This window comes from Monodon monoceros, unplaced genomic scaffold, assembly GCF_005190385.1.
Source record: "Monodon monoceros isolate NGI ecotype Baffin Bay Population unplaced genomic scaffold, NGI_Narwhal_1 Super_Scaffold_18, whole genome shotgun sequence".
NCBI lineage: Eukaryota > Metazoa > Chordata > Mammalia > Artiodactyla > Monodontidae > Monodon > Monodon monoceros.
In genome coordinates this window covers 44,038,783-44,053,359 of record NW_021703774.1, presented here as the reverse complement: position 1 = coordinate 44,053,359, position 14,577 = coordinate 44,038,783, and the positions used below count along the sequence as shown (strand labels likewise).

Genomic DNA, 14,577 nt, shown 5'->3' with positions numbered 1-14,577 from the left:
TTCACCTGGTCTAGGGAGACTTCACTCCAGGCGCTATCATCAGCATAAGTTTCACATGCAGCCGCCTAATTAACCCTTATGGTATAAATATGAGAAAATTCCTGAGAGAAATGCATGTTGTTTTTAAGCTGAAACTCATTTCTTCCTTTATAAGCATCAGATCACTGATGAGTATTTCAGAGGAAGCCGCTTTACAGGTGAGGTGTGGCTGACAATGCGATAGTCAGTCTAGGAGAAGAACAGTTTTCCTGACTGCTATTTGCTGCTACCAGGCCTAGAGGTGTCCTCCAGCATCCCCCAGCCCACCCCAAGAACCCAAGTATCCCTCAGTTCTCAGCCGCAGCATTGATTTTCCAGTACTTTTCCGACCCTCCACAGGACATATGTGAGAGAGTTTTCAAGTTTGTTTTCTTTTGATTCATCAACAATTCAATGGTAATTTTTTAAAGGAAATAAAATTATTGCTTTAACAGGAAAACGCTGTGTTTTTTGACGCTGTAGTTCACTTTTAGGCATACCAAAAGTTTAAAAGGAAAAAAACACAGGGCAGGAAAATAGAAAAGTGCCCTAAATTGACCACTGATGCCTGGATTTTATGAGCTTTCTTTCTCATTAAAGCAAGATCCTTTTAGGTCACTGTTAAAAGCATTCCTGACGGCTAACAGATGACACTGCCCATGTGATTACAAGCTGGTCTTAGTATTGTTTATTAATAGCAACATCTCATCAAGGGAAGTTACTGAAAGACTTCTAGACACATCCCCAAAATGTATTCTGTTGTTAAGAAACATGAGCGCGGTACTAATTTTCAAAACTAACATCTTTAGAAATGAAGTAACTCCTTTAACACTTCTGGTGCCCCTTTATCTAGAGATTTACCAAATCTTAAGAAATAATGTACTTTCAAAATATCCATGGGACAAAGATCACTAATAATACAAAGTTTTGAGGCACACAAACCAAGTGGCAGCTATTAGATGACTTGGCCAAAAGTAAGTGCTGATACAGAATCATTAGCCTACTAGCAATACAGCTGCTCATAACACGTACAAGATTAAGTTAGCAAAATTCACTCCAAATGTATTGACTAGTTATTCTCCATGTTGGCAAAGTTTATAAAGCTTGAAAGAAAGTTATTTTCTCAGCTACAGGAGATTTCAAATCTATAATATTTCACTGGCGGCTACTTTATGAGAAAGGTTATAAAATCGTGCTTAAACTTTACTGTCATACTTTCAATTGTTCTGCTCACAATTAAATCAAAGCTTGAGAATATTTGTGGGCTAACGGATGGGCAAAGCAGTGAAGACAGGGTTATGGTTTTTTTCATGGATCTGGGGCTTGAAAACCATCAGGAAATCACAGCCTCATGAACTTCTTTTGCTCATGCACTAACAATTCACAACACCATGCATTTTTCCAGTGCTCTTTTCTCTTTTTGGCAAGACTAGTATTCTCAAATGAGGCAACTTCTCATTTTCTCTGGAGGTATTCTAACTTTAACTCTTCTCTTCCCTCCACCCCTACATACCTTGAAAGTGCCCTCCCAAACAAATAATGAGGAGATATAACTGAACAAGACTAGAGGATATAATGACTGTCACACAATCTGCTTATAGTTTTATGCATTCAGAACGCATTTATTACAAGTCCTTCCTGTGTACTAGCTAGCTCATATTTCTGTATGTCATAATTTAATTTCAGAATGAAAAAGGTAACACATTTTCTTATCACATGAGTACAATGCTTGTGTCTGCAGCAACATCCATGATAACCATGAAGTCTTCTTCAAGCAAGTTAACCCCCTCACATTGCGGGACTTCCACTGATTACCGTAGAGGCCATGCTGCAACTTGATGTTTCTATGCTTTTCAGTGAAACAAAGTTTTATAAAATAAATGCCATAAACATATTTTGCTAATAATTAAATGCAAGCCCCTTCTCACAACGTTCTAATACACTGTTCTTTCAGTCCCCTAACCATTGGTGTAAATAACAAGCATGTAGCCAAATTTGTAAGATTAAGGCAGACTTGGTTTAGCTCTTTTTCTCATATAAACAAATCATCCATCTTTTCCCCATTTTAAACAAACAACAGCAAAGGGATACTTGACCAAGTTTTATTCCCTGACAGTAGGGGTTGTTGATGATCTTCTACCTCTCAAAGCACCAGAGCAGAAGTCTGGAAAATCAGTTAAATTGCTCTCAAGTGCCCTAATTTGATATCCTTTTTAAATGGTTTTAAATGTTGTGGTGACTGAAAGCAAATTTGGAATGAAGACACTAAATAAATGCTTTCCTCTTAGGAAATGGTTCAGAGGCCAGAAAGAGGTACCAGAAAGAACATTTTTTGCAGAATTAGGGTAAAACCTAGAGTACAATACCTAGTTTAGAAGGTATTTCTAAAGCCAGAAAAACTAAATTCACAAGATAACCAACTGTTAGGTAGTGGTTGTCGGCAAGGTTTGCGGGGGAGGGAAGAGAAAGAGGCCAGTTACACCCAGGAGATAAAGAATCATGATTTTCTGCAGTTTCAGCTCAGTTTGGGTTTTGTTTTCTTCTGCCTCACACTCTTTACTGTATCACTATATTCCAGAAAGGCTCTCGAATGAGTTTCTCCCCATAAACAACTTTAGCAACTGTTACCCAATATGCCAGTGTTCCTCTTTCGGTTTTCCCCAACCTCTCACCTCCGGGAAGAGAAGGGAACCGCACAACCTGGGGGCCTGATGACATTGTCCTTTCTGCCTCTGATGAAACCATCCCACAAGTGACACTACGAAGCTCAAGTAAAGCTGTGGCCGACGCTGCGTCTTACAAAACCAGGCCAGGGAAATTCTGCCTTATATGCCGGGAATCCCCAGGGGAATCTCTAGAAGCGAGGGGACATCCCCACTGTTCTCTCTGCGGCAAGTTCAGAAAGAGCTCAGAACTGAGTCCAATGCCAGGTACAGGACGGCGAGGTGTTGCTGGGCGGGGGGCGGGGTGTGCAGAACAGACAACGAAGAGGCCCGAGTGGAGGCAGCTGGGTGGTCCTCCTCTCCACAACCTTCACCTGCGTCTCCCAACCGCCCGGCGGCGCTTCCCTAAGCACCCCCAGCCCCTTCGCCCTGGCTGCCCTGCACCCCACCCGGGCCAGGGCGCGCGGGCCGAACTGCCGTCCGGTTGCTGGAACCCTGGCTGAGCGTCCCGTGCGCCCCTGTCATCCCCGCGCACGCCGGTGGAGAGCGGGCCGTGGCGGGCAGGGGCGCTGCGGACGCCAGTCGGGTCGCCCCCTCTGGGTCCAGTGCCCGGGGACCCAGCCTGGCCCAAGGCTCCGGGCTGACGGGCGTCGCGATCCCGGGAAGCCCCCGGCGGGCGTACCTCGGATGTAGGCGCACTTGCCCTCGTCCAACTGACTGGAGGCCGAGCCGCCCATGGCGACGGTGCGGGAGAACGCTGAACGCTGCGGCTGCCCGACCCAGTCCCTGGGCGGGAGGGACTGACACTCCCGTCGGCGCCCGCTGCCCGCTTCTGGAAGTTGATGAGACGGAGATCTGAGCTCTGCAATTAAAGGGCAAACTTCCTCCAAGAGGCGCGGCCTTCTCGGGCGCCTCCTACGGGTCCGCGCCCTCTGAGGATCTGTGGGCTGGCCCGGGGCTGTCTTCCCGCCTTCGTTTCACTGGGAAGTTCCGAGGGGATGTCTGGTCTGGAAGGACTACTTCCCGCTTCTTCTCTTCTCTGGCTTCTTATTTTCACCTTGGGGTAAGAGGACAATTTCCCTAGTGACTGGAAACCTCTGTGAGCTGGAACCTTCCCCCTCACATTTCACGAGGTGGAGTTCCAGAGCTCCTTGCTTTGCACGCCCTCCTCTCCGGTACGGAAGCAACAGTTCTTCTCAAGCATAACCTAAGAACTTGTTAGAAACGCAAAATCTCGGCACCTTTCCTCTCTACCGCTCTACGCACACGCACGCGCATACACATACACACACACACACACACAGCGCCCCAATTAGAAACTCTGGGAGTGGAGCCCAGCAATCTGTTTTCACAGGCACTCCAGGTAATTCTGATGCCTGTTGACGTTTGAGAACCAGTGGTAAACTGTCCCTTCCTGCAGCCAAGAAGTTGGACCAAGGAGGGAGTGGGGGATGAAGGGAAAAAAAGAGGGAAATAGAAAAAGCTAGGGAGAACCGAAGGCTGGGCCTTGATCAGAGTCTGCTCTTAACATCTTTAGTTTCGGTTCCTCCCCTCCACAAACTAGAAATAGTTCATTAGAAAGTGCACTTGTTCTTTTCCCACAACCACTGTTTAGCTTGGCAGGTTCTCCCAAACAAGAACCAGCTTGGTAGAAGGGTCACCACTCATTTCTTCCTATTCTTAGCAGTCAGATTTTAGTGATTCCTGTTGACTTAACCTCCAAGGTCAAATGGTCTGTTCACACAAGAACCAGGCCTGTGGAGGACTTTGAAGGCTTTTCCCTCCAAGGTTAATTATCTAGCGTTTTAGCACAAAGATCTCTCATATCTCACACCCAGTCTCTCACACCTTACGTTCCAATCCATCAGTAAATCCTTTCAAATCTACCTTCAAAATACATCCAATATCCAACCATTTCTCATCCCCTCCACTGCTATCAACCCCATCATTTCTCACCTGGATGATTACAATAGCCTCCTAACTGGTCTCCCTCCTTCAGAGAAAAAAACACAAAGTCTGTCACAGACACTCGGCGGGACTTCCTCTCTGCCCTCATCTACCACACACTCTCCCTCCCCCTTGCTCTCTCTATCCCAGCCCTACTGGCCTTTTTGCCTCTTCTAGGACACACCAAGCTCAGGGCCTTTTTTGCACATGCTCTTTCTTCACCTAGATTTCTCTTCCCTCAGGTAATTCACATGGCTTACTCTCCAACTCTGTCACTTCATTCATAGCTCTACTTAAATGCTAACACCTCCGAGAGGCTTTTCTTAACCCCCTATTTAAACACCAGCCTTCATCTCTCTGCCTCTTACCCTTTCTTATTTCTATTCATATCCCCTAGCATCATCTGACATATATTTCATTGTCTGTCTCTCCCCACTGAGATGGAAACTCCATGAGGTCAGGAATTGTCTTTGTTGATACTGTTGTTTCTTGGGATTTTTAAAAAATTATTTGTTTTCTTTATTATTATTATTGTTTTTCTTTAAGGACAGGGATTTTATGTTCTCTGATATATCTTAAATGCCTAGAACAACACCTAGCACATAGTAGGTGCTCGGTGGACGGCTACTGAATAAGTGAATGCGTGAAATATAAAATGTAAGAATCTGCAGTCAATGAAAGCTGTGATCTCAGTGAATAAAGAGCATTTCCAGATAACTATTCAATGATTTAAACAATTCAATGTTCAACTCTTTTCTCAATATTCTAGTTGGCTCTATTAAGTGTATTTTCTCAGAGTAGTAATTCCTTTCATTATATAAATTGCTATAATTATGCCTCAGAATACTGTTATTGTTATTAAATAAAACTAGTTTGGATCTCCTGCCAGAGTATAGTTTTAGCTTGTCTTAGCTCTTTAGCTCTTATTTGGGAATACACTGAGAAAAGACTGATTATACTGATCTATCATTCTTTGCTCATTTGTAGCATTCACAGAATGAACAAAGTACAAGGAAGGACTTTGTATGGTGTAGTTATTAACAAGCTTTGTAACCAGACAGTTCCAGCTTGGAATCCTAACCTGATAGATTACTTAATAGCCATGTGACCTGGTCAAGTTTCTTAACTTACCTGTCTTAGTCTCCTTATCTGTTAAATGGAGCTAATAACACTTACCTCATAGTATAGTCAAAATTAAATTTGATTGGGTCTATGAAGCACTTAACATATTCCGAGGAACATAATAAGTGTTCAGTAAATGGAAACTAGGATTGTTACTATCAGTAAGGACAGAGTGGTCAAAGAGGCAATTTTCTAGGGAAAGTGTATTTTAATTGGACCTTGAAAATCACTGATGTTACATTAAGCAGGAACTTCTGCTCCCTTTTTTCCCCGAATAAAGCTCTTTTCCCCAATCGGTTTACAGGAAAAATTAAGGAATTCATTATTTTAGTCATAGTATTTAATATTTGCAAATCCTATGTGGGAATCATTTTATTAATCACACACTAAAATGAGTCTCCAAGCAGTTCAATAACTTTATGAACCAGATTCAACTTCATATGATTCAAATCAGCTAGTTTAGAAAATTTCCTTTACAATGTTAGTTTTTGTATTGCATCGGTGTTTTGGGTCTTAAAATACTCTTGAGACCATTTCTTTCAGGTAAGTTTCACATACTAAAATGATTATCTTTTTTTAACATCTTAATTGAAATATAATTCGCCCATTTAAATTACCTTTTTTTAAAGGAACAAATTAGTTTAATAGACATTTAGCACATTGAAAATGTGACTGTGTTTTGGGATTCCCTTGCATGTCACAGAACTTTGAACCCCTTGTTTGCCATGTTCTCATTTGAGTTAGTGACATCTGTCTATTTGGGAATTTAACTGCCTGCAGAGCAGGGACAATCTCAAACTGTGCATTTCCCCAAGTACCTTGTACCGCCCTGTAATATCTGAGTATAAGCTCTGTAATTACTTGATTGACTGGTAAGCACAAACAGTAGGTCACATCAGCTTTCTAATTTAATCTTCACAAAAACCCACTGAGGTAGGCACTATTATTATCACCATTTTACAGGTAAGGAAACCAAGATTAAGAAGTTTAAGGAATTTATCGAGGTCACCCATCACCTGGGCTTACCTGACTCCAGAGTTCATCCTCTTAACCACGATACTGCTTCTTTTATTTTGAATCTTGCTTTTGTTTATTTACATAAGTAACCAGGTTTTACTATAGAAAAATTAGACACTACTGATAAACAAAAAGAAAAAACCTGGAAAATTCACCCAAATCCCGACATCAATATCTTTAGATAACCCCAATTACCAGTTTGATGTAGATTCCTACAAATTTACATACAAATGTATATGCAATTATAATTTATAACTATATATACATTTATTTATAATTATCAAAATGAAATGATGTTCTATATGTATTCTGTAATCTGTATCATAATTTTTCATCTGGAATATTTCCATCTAAATATTTAGATATAGGTCCATGATAGTTCATTGTATAAATGTAAATTAATTCACCTATCTACTAGCAATGGATGCATACCTATTTCCCTACTCTTCAATCACATTGGACTTTGGCATATCTTTTATTATTTATTATTATTATTTTCATTATTCCTTTTAATATTTGGCAATTTGGGGAGTTGAAATTGGTATAACGTTCTATTGTTTAATTTTGAAATTCTTAACGAGAAGGTTAATTAGTTTTTCCATGGATTTTCTGGCCATATGTGTTCCTTTCTGAAATGGCTATTGTTATACTTTTCCATTTTCCTATTGATTTCTTATTCTTATTGATTTGTAAGAGCTTTATATATATTAAAGACATTTACCTGTTTAACACACACTGCAAATTAAACACATTTGGCTTACTAAAACATATTTCCTTATGTTCTTTATTGAATAATCTTCTTTGAAGATTGTGCTAAACATAGGCAAATTGTAAAATCAATTTAATTTGTCTCTGACCCTTTCGCATCTTTACTTAACACTCTCTCCCCCTCTCCTCTTTGTACAACTTCTAAAGAAGGCCTAATCTTAATATCTGTTATAGGTTGTTGTACAAAATAGGGTTAACTATTGAAAGTCATTTTATGAACTGTTTTTGTTTTTTTTAAATGAAGCTCCTTCACTTACTAACAAGATTGTTGCAATACTCTAATATGTTCTGTCTTTTTCAGGGGTAAAAGCTTTAGAAATCCTCATTCTGATACTGACTTGCCACATGACTTGGGGAAATAAAGTTTGTAAGCTTTATATTTCTTTTCTTCAAACTGGGTATCTGAAAATTAAATGATATCATATATGTAATGAACTTATTACATATGAATATGTCTAGCACATATTTAGCACTCTCTAAATGACACTAGCATGGTAGTAAGAGGTAATAAATGAAAAGGTGTTTTACTGTTTGGTTTTTAATTGCTTTTATTAACATATCAATGTTAGTTCTTTTTATTCTTGTGCTTATTTTAGTACCTTTAATTTGTGACCAGCAAATCACACTCTCCAGGAGGCAGGACATTAGGATCAATTTGGAAAGGGAAAAAAATGTGCCCATTATGTTTTAATTGTATATTTGAAAGACACAAAAACCTGGTTTTGTAATACAAACTGTAGAAAATTAACTGGATAAAATCTTTTCTAGAAAGAATATGTAGAAGATGGAATCCAACTTCTCATCAGTGATTCTTGAGGGGAAGTTTCAGAAGCTCCAAGAATGTGTGGAATTTTTATTAGAAAAATATTTTGTTTTAATTGAGAAACATTACTTTTGCTCAACCTGCTTTTCAAATATGAATCATCACAATTTTATGTAGACCTCCAGCATTGTGCAAGACCTTAGACATAGCATAGAAACCGATAAAGGCTTAAAACTAGGGATGCCAAACTCTAGACCCAATGGGGTAGTTAGATGTGTATGGACCAATCTTCAAATCTGACAAAGACCAAAAGTGACCAAGGCCACAAGCGAGATGCTGGTGGCCTTGAGTCCCTACGCACAGTTCCAGCCAAGCTGCTTCCACCTCGTGAAGATGGGTTTTGTGATGGGTTGCACCGCGGGCATGGCGGCGGGGGCGCTCTTCAGCATCTTTTCCTGTCTCAGGATCGGAATACGGGGTCGGGGTCTGATGGGCGGTGTCAGGAAAACCATGATGCAGAGCGGCGGCACCTTTGGCACATTCATGGCCATCGGGATGGACATCTGATGCTAATCAGGGCAGTGGTTGCCCACTACATCCACCCCCTCACATCAGTCCCAGTCCGTGTACCATAATAAAACAAGTCTTTGATTTAAGAAAAAAATGTGACAAAGACCAGACCAGCATAGTTACCCTTGTGAAATCTATAACCATATTATTGCCATAGATAAACAGATTATAGGGTTCTTCTGAAGGCAGGACTCTAAACTACCTTGTACTTGGACAAGTTAGTTGTTAGTTTAGTACTAGTGCACAAAGAAAAGAGTGCCACCTGCTGGACCAGCAATGATACTCCCTCCCTGGCCAGGGCTACATGGCAAGGAAGACAGACACTCTGATCCAAATCAAATTCATATGCTTGCCTTTAAATTAGTTTAACAGACATTTGGCATTATTCAGCTGTTCCTTATAAGCTTCTTTTGCTCAGCTGACAAATGAATTGTTCTTCCAGAATAGACTTTTCCTGTCGAATTTATTTGGGGGGCTAATTCAATTATTTTATATTTCAAGATTATACTTACTGCTTATAACACATGAATTATAATCCATTTTGTAAAGCACTGTCTCTTGAATTTTTCCTCTTGCAGTCTCATTTCACTCTTTTCTTTACAATGCAAGTCACCAATACATTAATTCCCCTAGTCATGTATCAATAGTTGTGAAAAGTAATATGCCAGGGCTCTGACTTCTATTCTGGCATGCTTGAATGGGGAGATGGGAGGAAGTATTGGCAAGGAACCCCAGGGGGATGCAGGAACAGTGGGACTGGTACATCAAGGTGGGGATGGATATTATATCACTGATATTGTTTAGAATTTCTGTACATGATGATAAAAAAAAATACAAGCTGACTTAGTTTTATTATTTCTTTTCTGTTCTCTACCATGTATCTCTTATTGCCTGAACCAAGGACAGACCACTCTCACAGCATCTTCCCAATACACCGCCAAATATTTGCACTCACAAATAGTGTGAGGAGAAGGGCAGAGATGTCCAGATTTCTATGCCTTGTGTATGAAAGAATGTATCCTTCTATATTGGCATGATTTAGTGAACCTGATTAAAACTGTCCTTATCCACACTGCCTTAAGTCCTTTTCTTATTCTGACATTGTAACAATTATCAGTTCATTTACTGATAAGTTGCAAATGATAAAGCTATCATTTTAAATACCTTAAGGTGAATCAATTTAATCAGATTACATTCTCCTAAAATTTAGCTAAGATCAGCTCACTGCAAGAATAACAGTTATGGAGGAGAAAAAGAGTAATCTAGGAGTGTGAGGACGTTTGAAACACATTTTGTTAGTTTGTTTCCAAACTGGGCCAGTCAGAATCTTGCCCAGGATTTCTCTATTGTAGCTATTGAAAAAGAACCGGTTCTTTCCCCTTGGGTTGATAAACTGGTAGGATATGAATCCTGAGCTGCTAGTGAACATTAGTTCACCAGGAGAGCCCCTGATTGAAAGAGAAGAATTCTCTGATGACATTACATTAGTTGAGTTCTGGCTTTCCCAGTTACATGAAACAATAAATATTCCCCTGAATTGGATTTCTGTCTTCCTTCCCAACCAAAACCATTTTGACCAATATATAGTGCTTTAAATATAGTGCTTGTATGCAATATTAAAACATTATATAGCTATACTATACCTCTTTATATAATTGATTAAAGCAAATATAAGTAGACATTGCTTTCTATGAGTGATTTGTAGCCTGTGCTGACAAATGGCAGTTAGCACAATATATAACAATTTGCTTTTCTTTTCTTAATCATTTTTCATTCTCTACAGTTTTGAAAGTGATTTATTTTCATTCTAGACATTTGATTAATGATTGGCTCTACATATACACTCATTCTAATTCAAATTTAAAACCAGCTGGCTCAAATTTTGGCAAGAGAATTAGCAGTCCTCTGCACATCTCGACCTGAATATATACAAATTTTGTTCCTTATTAATCTCTTTTTCAAAAAATTAGATTCATAAAATTCAAAAATTTAGTTTAAGTCAAGCTGCAATTAAATTTGGAAGCATGGCAGAGTTTGGATTAAAACTAAATCAAAAAAAAAAGAAAATAAAAACAATCAGATTGGCAGAAAATCTGCAGCCTTAATGGCTATGTTTTACATGGTGTTATTAACATTATAGCCACATAAATTATGTCACTTTATCCTAGAATTCTTGGAAATTAACTATGGTAATAGTGATAATAACTTTAACTTAAAGGGAGCCCAACGTAGATAAACTAAGCAAAATTGAGAAAACTGTTGTGAAAGTGAAGTATCAGTAGAAAATCAGCTGGAGAACAAGGATAGCATTAACCTTCTAGGTTTTCTGTTTGTTGAGACTGATGCGCTATAATCTTGATGGCGATGACTTGGCCTCCAGTGCCTAGAACAGTACCAGGATATGGTCAGCACTCAGAAGAAGCTTGTTGAATGAATGAATGAATGAATGAATGCTCTTCATGGGACTTCCCTGGTAGTCCAGTGGGTAAGACTCTGCGTTCCCAATGCAGGGGGCCTGGGTTAGATCCCTGGTCGGGGAACTAGATCCCACATGCATGCTGTAACTAAAAGTTCGCATGCCACAACTAAGAAGTCCACATGCCACAACGAAGATCCCGCATGCCACAACTAAGACCAGGAGCAGCCAAAATAAATATTTTTTTTAATTTTAAAAAAAGAATGTTCTTCAGTAGATACAAATCTTTGATGCAACAAGGTTTTTCCTGTAATTACTGTAGGTTTTAAGACATAGTCATTGCAGACTGAGCCAGAAGGAATTTCAGGTATCCTTTTCTTCAAGCTTCCTCATCTTAATATTGAAGGAACTGAGATCAGAAGATCAGAAGAGGTAAAGTGACTGCCCAGAACAAAGATGGGGTAATAAATCAGTTAACAAACATTTACCGAGTACCCACTACTTGATAAACATTTGGAACTGTTTCAAATAACGGGAATATAGCAGAGCATAAGACAGCCCAAGTCTCTGCCTTCAAAATAATTTATATTCCAGTGGAGAATGATGATTAACATGTCAATGAATAAATAAGATTTCAGTTCCTGATAAATCATGCTTTGAAAATACTAAAATAGAATATTGTGGTGGAGAATGACAGAGGGTGGGGAAAGACACAAGTGATTTAGTAGATTACTCAGCACAGGACTCTAAGAACTCTCATGTGAGCTGAGCCCTGAATGATGAGGACACACCCACACAAATGTAAGAGGAAGAATATTCCAAGTGCAAGTGCAAATGTCCTGAAATGGGAACAAGCTTGGTGTGCTTGATGGAAAGAAAAATAGCCATAGTGCTTCAGCTGGAATGAAGAGGGGATAAAATGAGGTTAGGTGGGCAAATACCACACACTGTAGAACCCTGGGTATCAGGAAAAGGAGTTTTATCACAGAGGGTGATGAGACACCATTTAAAAAGTTTTGAGGAGGGAAGTCATATAACTTAATTTTCATTTTAGAAAAATCACCGAGGCTGCTGTATGGAGAATGGACCAAGGTGAAAAAGAGAGGAAGCTGGAGACTGATTAGACTATCCTAGTAATCCAGGCTACTAGGATGTAGCAGTGGAGAAGGGAGAGCAGTAGCCAGACTAAAGACATATTTTGTTAAGTACCTATAGGACTTGCTGATAATTGCATGTGGGCAGTTGGGCAAATGAAGATGCCATTTACTGTGATGGGGAAGACTCTGGGAAGAATAAATTGGGAGGAAGGGAAAAATAATTGGTTCTGCTTTAGACATGTTATGTTTGACATTTTTATTAAAGACTTAAGTGGAAATGCCAAAAGGTAATTAGATAAATAAGTCTAGACCTCAGGATAGAGGAGAAGAGGTGTGGATTTGGAAGTCATCCATAAATAGATGATATTTAAAGCGTGGCTGTAGGAGAGAGTGCAGGTAGAGAGCCTGGAGCATTGCTAGAGGTCTGCAGCCAGAAAAGGTGCTGAGAAAGCTACCAGGCCAGTCACAAGAAAATCAGAAGAGTTCGACTGCATGGACAGCTACACTGGCAGCCTTAATAGGAACTGTCTCTTATCAATGTGGGGATGGGAAAATGGAGTAATGAAAGCCTGACTGAAGTGTGTTGAGGTGGAATGGGAGGCAAGGACAAAAAGGTAGCAAGTTAAACTTGGCTTTCAGAAATTTTTCTGTGGAGTGGGGAAGAGAAATGGAGTGGTGATTGCAGGAGACTGGAGCACCAAGAGACATGTTAGACTGCTAATGGAAACAGTGCAGTAGAGAGAAAGAATTTGATGATAAATGAGAGCAAGGGAAGAACTGAAGATACACAGCCATGTGGAAGCATTGGCCTTTGGCCTTGGCTGGAGCAGGGATGCTTCTTTCACTGTAACTCAAGGGAAAAACAGATGCCTAAGTTCAGAGGCACGTGAGCTGCAGGATTTGGTAAGGAGCTGAGGCAGTTCTTGGCCAATTCCATCAAAGTTGTATCCAATTTTGTCAAATCCCACTCCAGAGGGAAGTCACATACATAGCCATTAGAATGACAATGTCATATTTCTTGTATTGGACACAATAGCTGAAACTTTTGATAGATGTGATTCCTACTTCAATTAATTTGCAATGTGAAAGATATTCTGCAAATCTGATAATAATATGCTCAGTGCTACAAAAGCATCATTATCGACATAAATGGAATTCTTATAGAACTAACCTTGTTTTGAGGACAATGTAGAAGAGACAAAGCCCTCAATTTTTAGTTTGAATAAAGGAATGAAGTCAATGCACTGAAAATGTGGAAAGAATCTGGGTCCATGAAATCATTGTTGAACCACTGAATTCACCAACTTTGGAACAACCCTACCCCAGATTTCTTGTTGTGTGACTTGGTAAATGTACCAACTGCTTAAGCTGTTTTTCCGCTGGTTACAATCACAGCTGAAAGCATTTTAACTGATATAGTATTTTATTGGGACAACTGGTAGCCATCTGGAAAAAAATAAAATAAAGCTCAAACTTTATACAAAATCGATTCCAGATAAATTAAAATATAATTTTAAAGGTACTGGACAAAACTATGAGGGAAGTCTTCTATAATCCTGGATTAGGAAAAGCCTTTCCAAGCATAACACAAAATCTAGAGGCTCCACATGGATGTAATAATGATTCAATAAGCCATGATACTTCAAGATATGTTGCAATGTTTATGTGAACAAAAAAGAGAGTAAACAACACGTACAGAACATGTACACACTATATATACCTTATATAAGAATATGGCTCTAGGTTCATTGGGTTCTTTTTTATTTTACTATAAAGTTTCTTAGATTTCTGATTTGTTTTAAAGATGTCGATTTAATTATCAATATAATGCCGCCGCCCCAAAAAAATCTAGAGTCCATACAAGGAAAGATTAATGTCCACATAAATATTTTAAATTCTTCATTTAAAAAAATTACAAGTCAAATCTAAAAAAACAAAAAAAAATGGTTCTGATGAAACTAGGGACAGGAGAGGAATAAAGATGCAGACATACAGAATGTACACTTGTACACTTGTAAAATTACATTTGATAAGGTTATTCTTTGTAGTATTATTAGTAAAAACAAAAGATTTGAAGACCAGGTAAAGGTCCATCAAGGAGCCAGTTAAATAAATTTTGGAGCAATCGTAAAATTGAACACTATTGTAGCTGGGAATAAAAAAAGAATGAAATTTTCCTTTAAATTCTGGTATGGA

At 39.2% G+C, this 14,577-nt stretch overlaps 1 protein-coding gene and 1 pseudogene across 1 annotated transcript in view; one reads left to right on the top strand and one right to left on the bottom strand.

The window, feature by feature from the left end:
- The window catches only part of NIBAN1 (niban apoptosis regulator 1), a 160,496-nt gene extending 156,917 nt beyond the window's left edge, over nt 1–3,579 (bottom strand). Inside the window, exon 1 of the mRNA XM_029228430.1 lies at nt 3,364–3,579. Within this exon, the coding sequence (XP_029084263.1) occupies nt 3,364–3,418 (55 nt within the window). The 5' untranslated portion in view covers nt 3,419–3,579. The remainder of the gene's footprint in view (nt 1–3,363) is intronic.
- Nucleotides 3,580–8,631: 5,052 nt separating this feature from the next.
- On the top strand, nt 8,632–8,865 carry LOC114897836 (annotated as a pseudogene).
- Nucleotides 8,866–14,577: the final 5,712 nt, after the last annotated feature.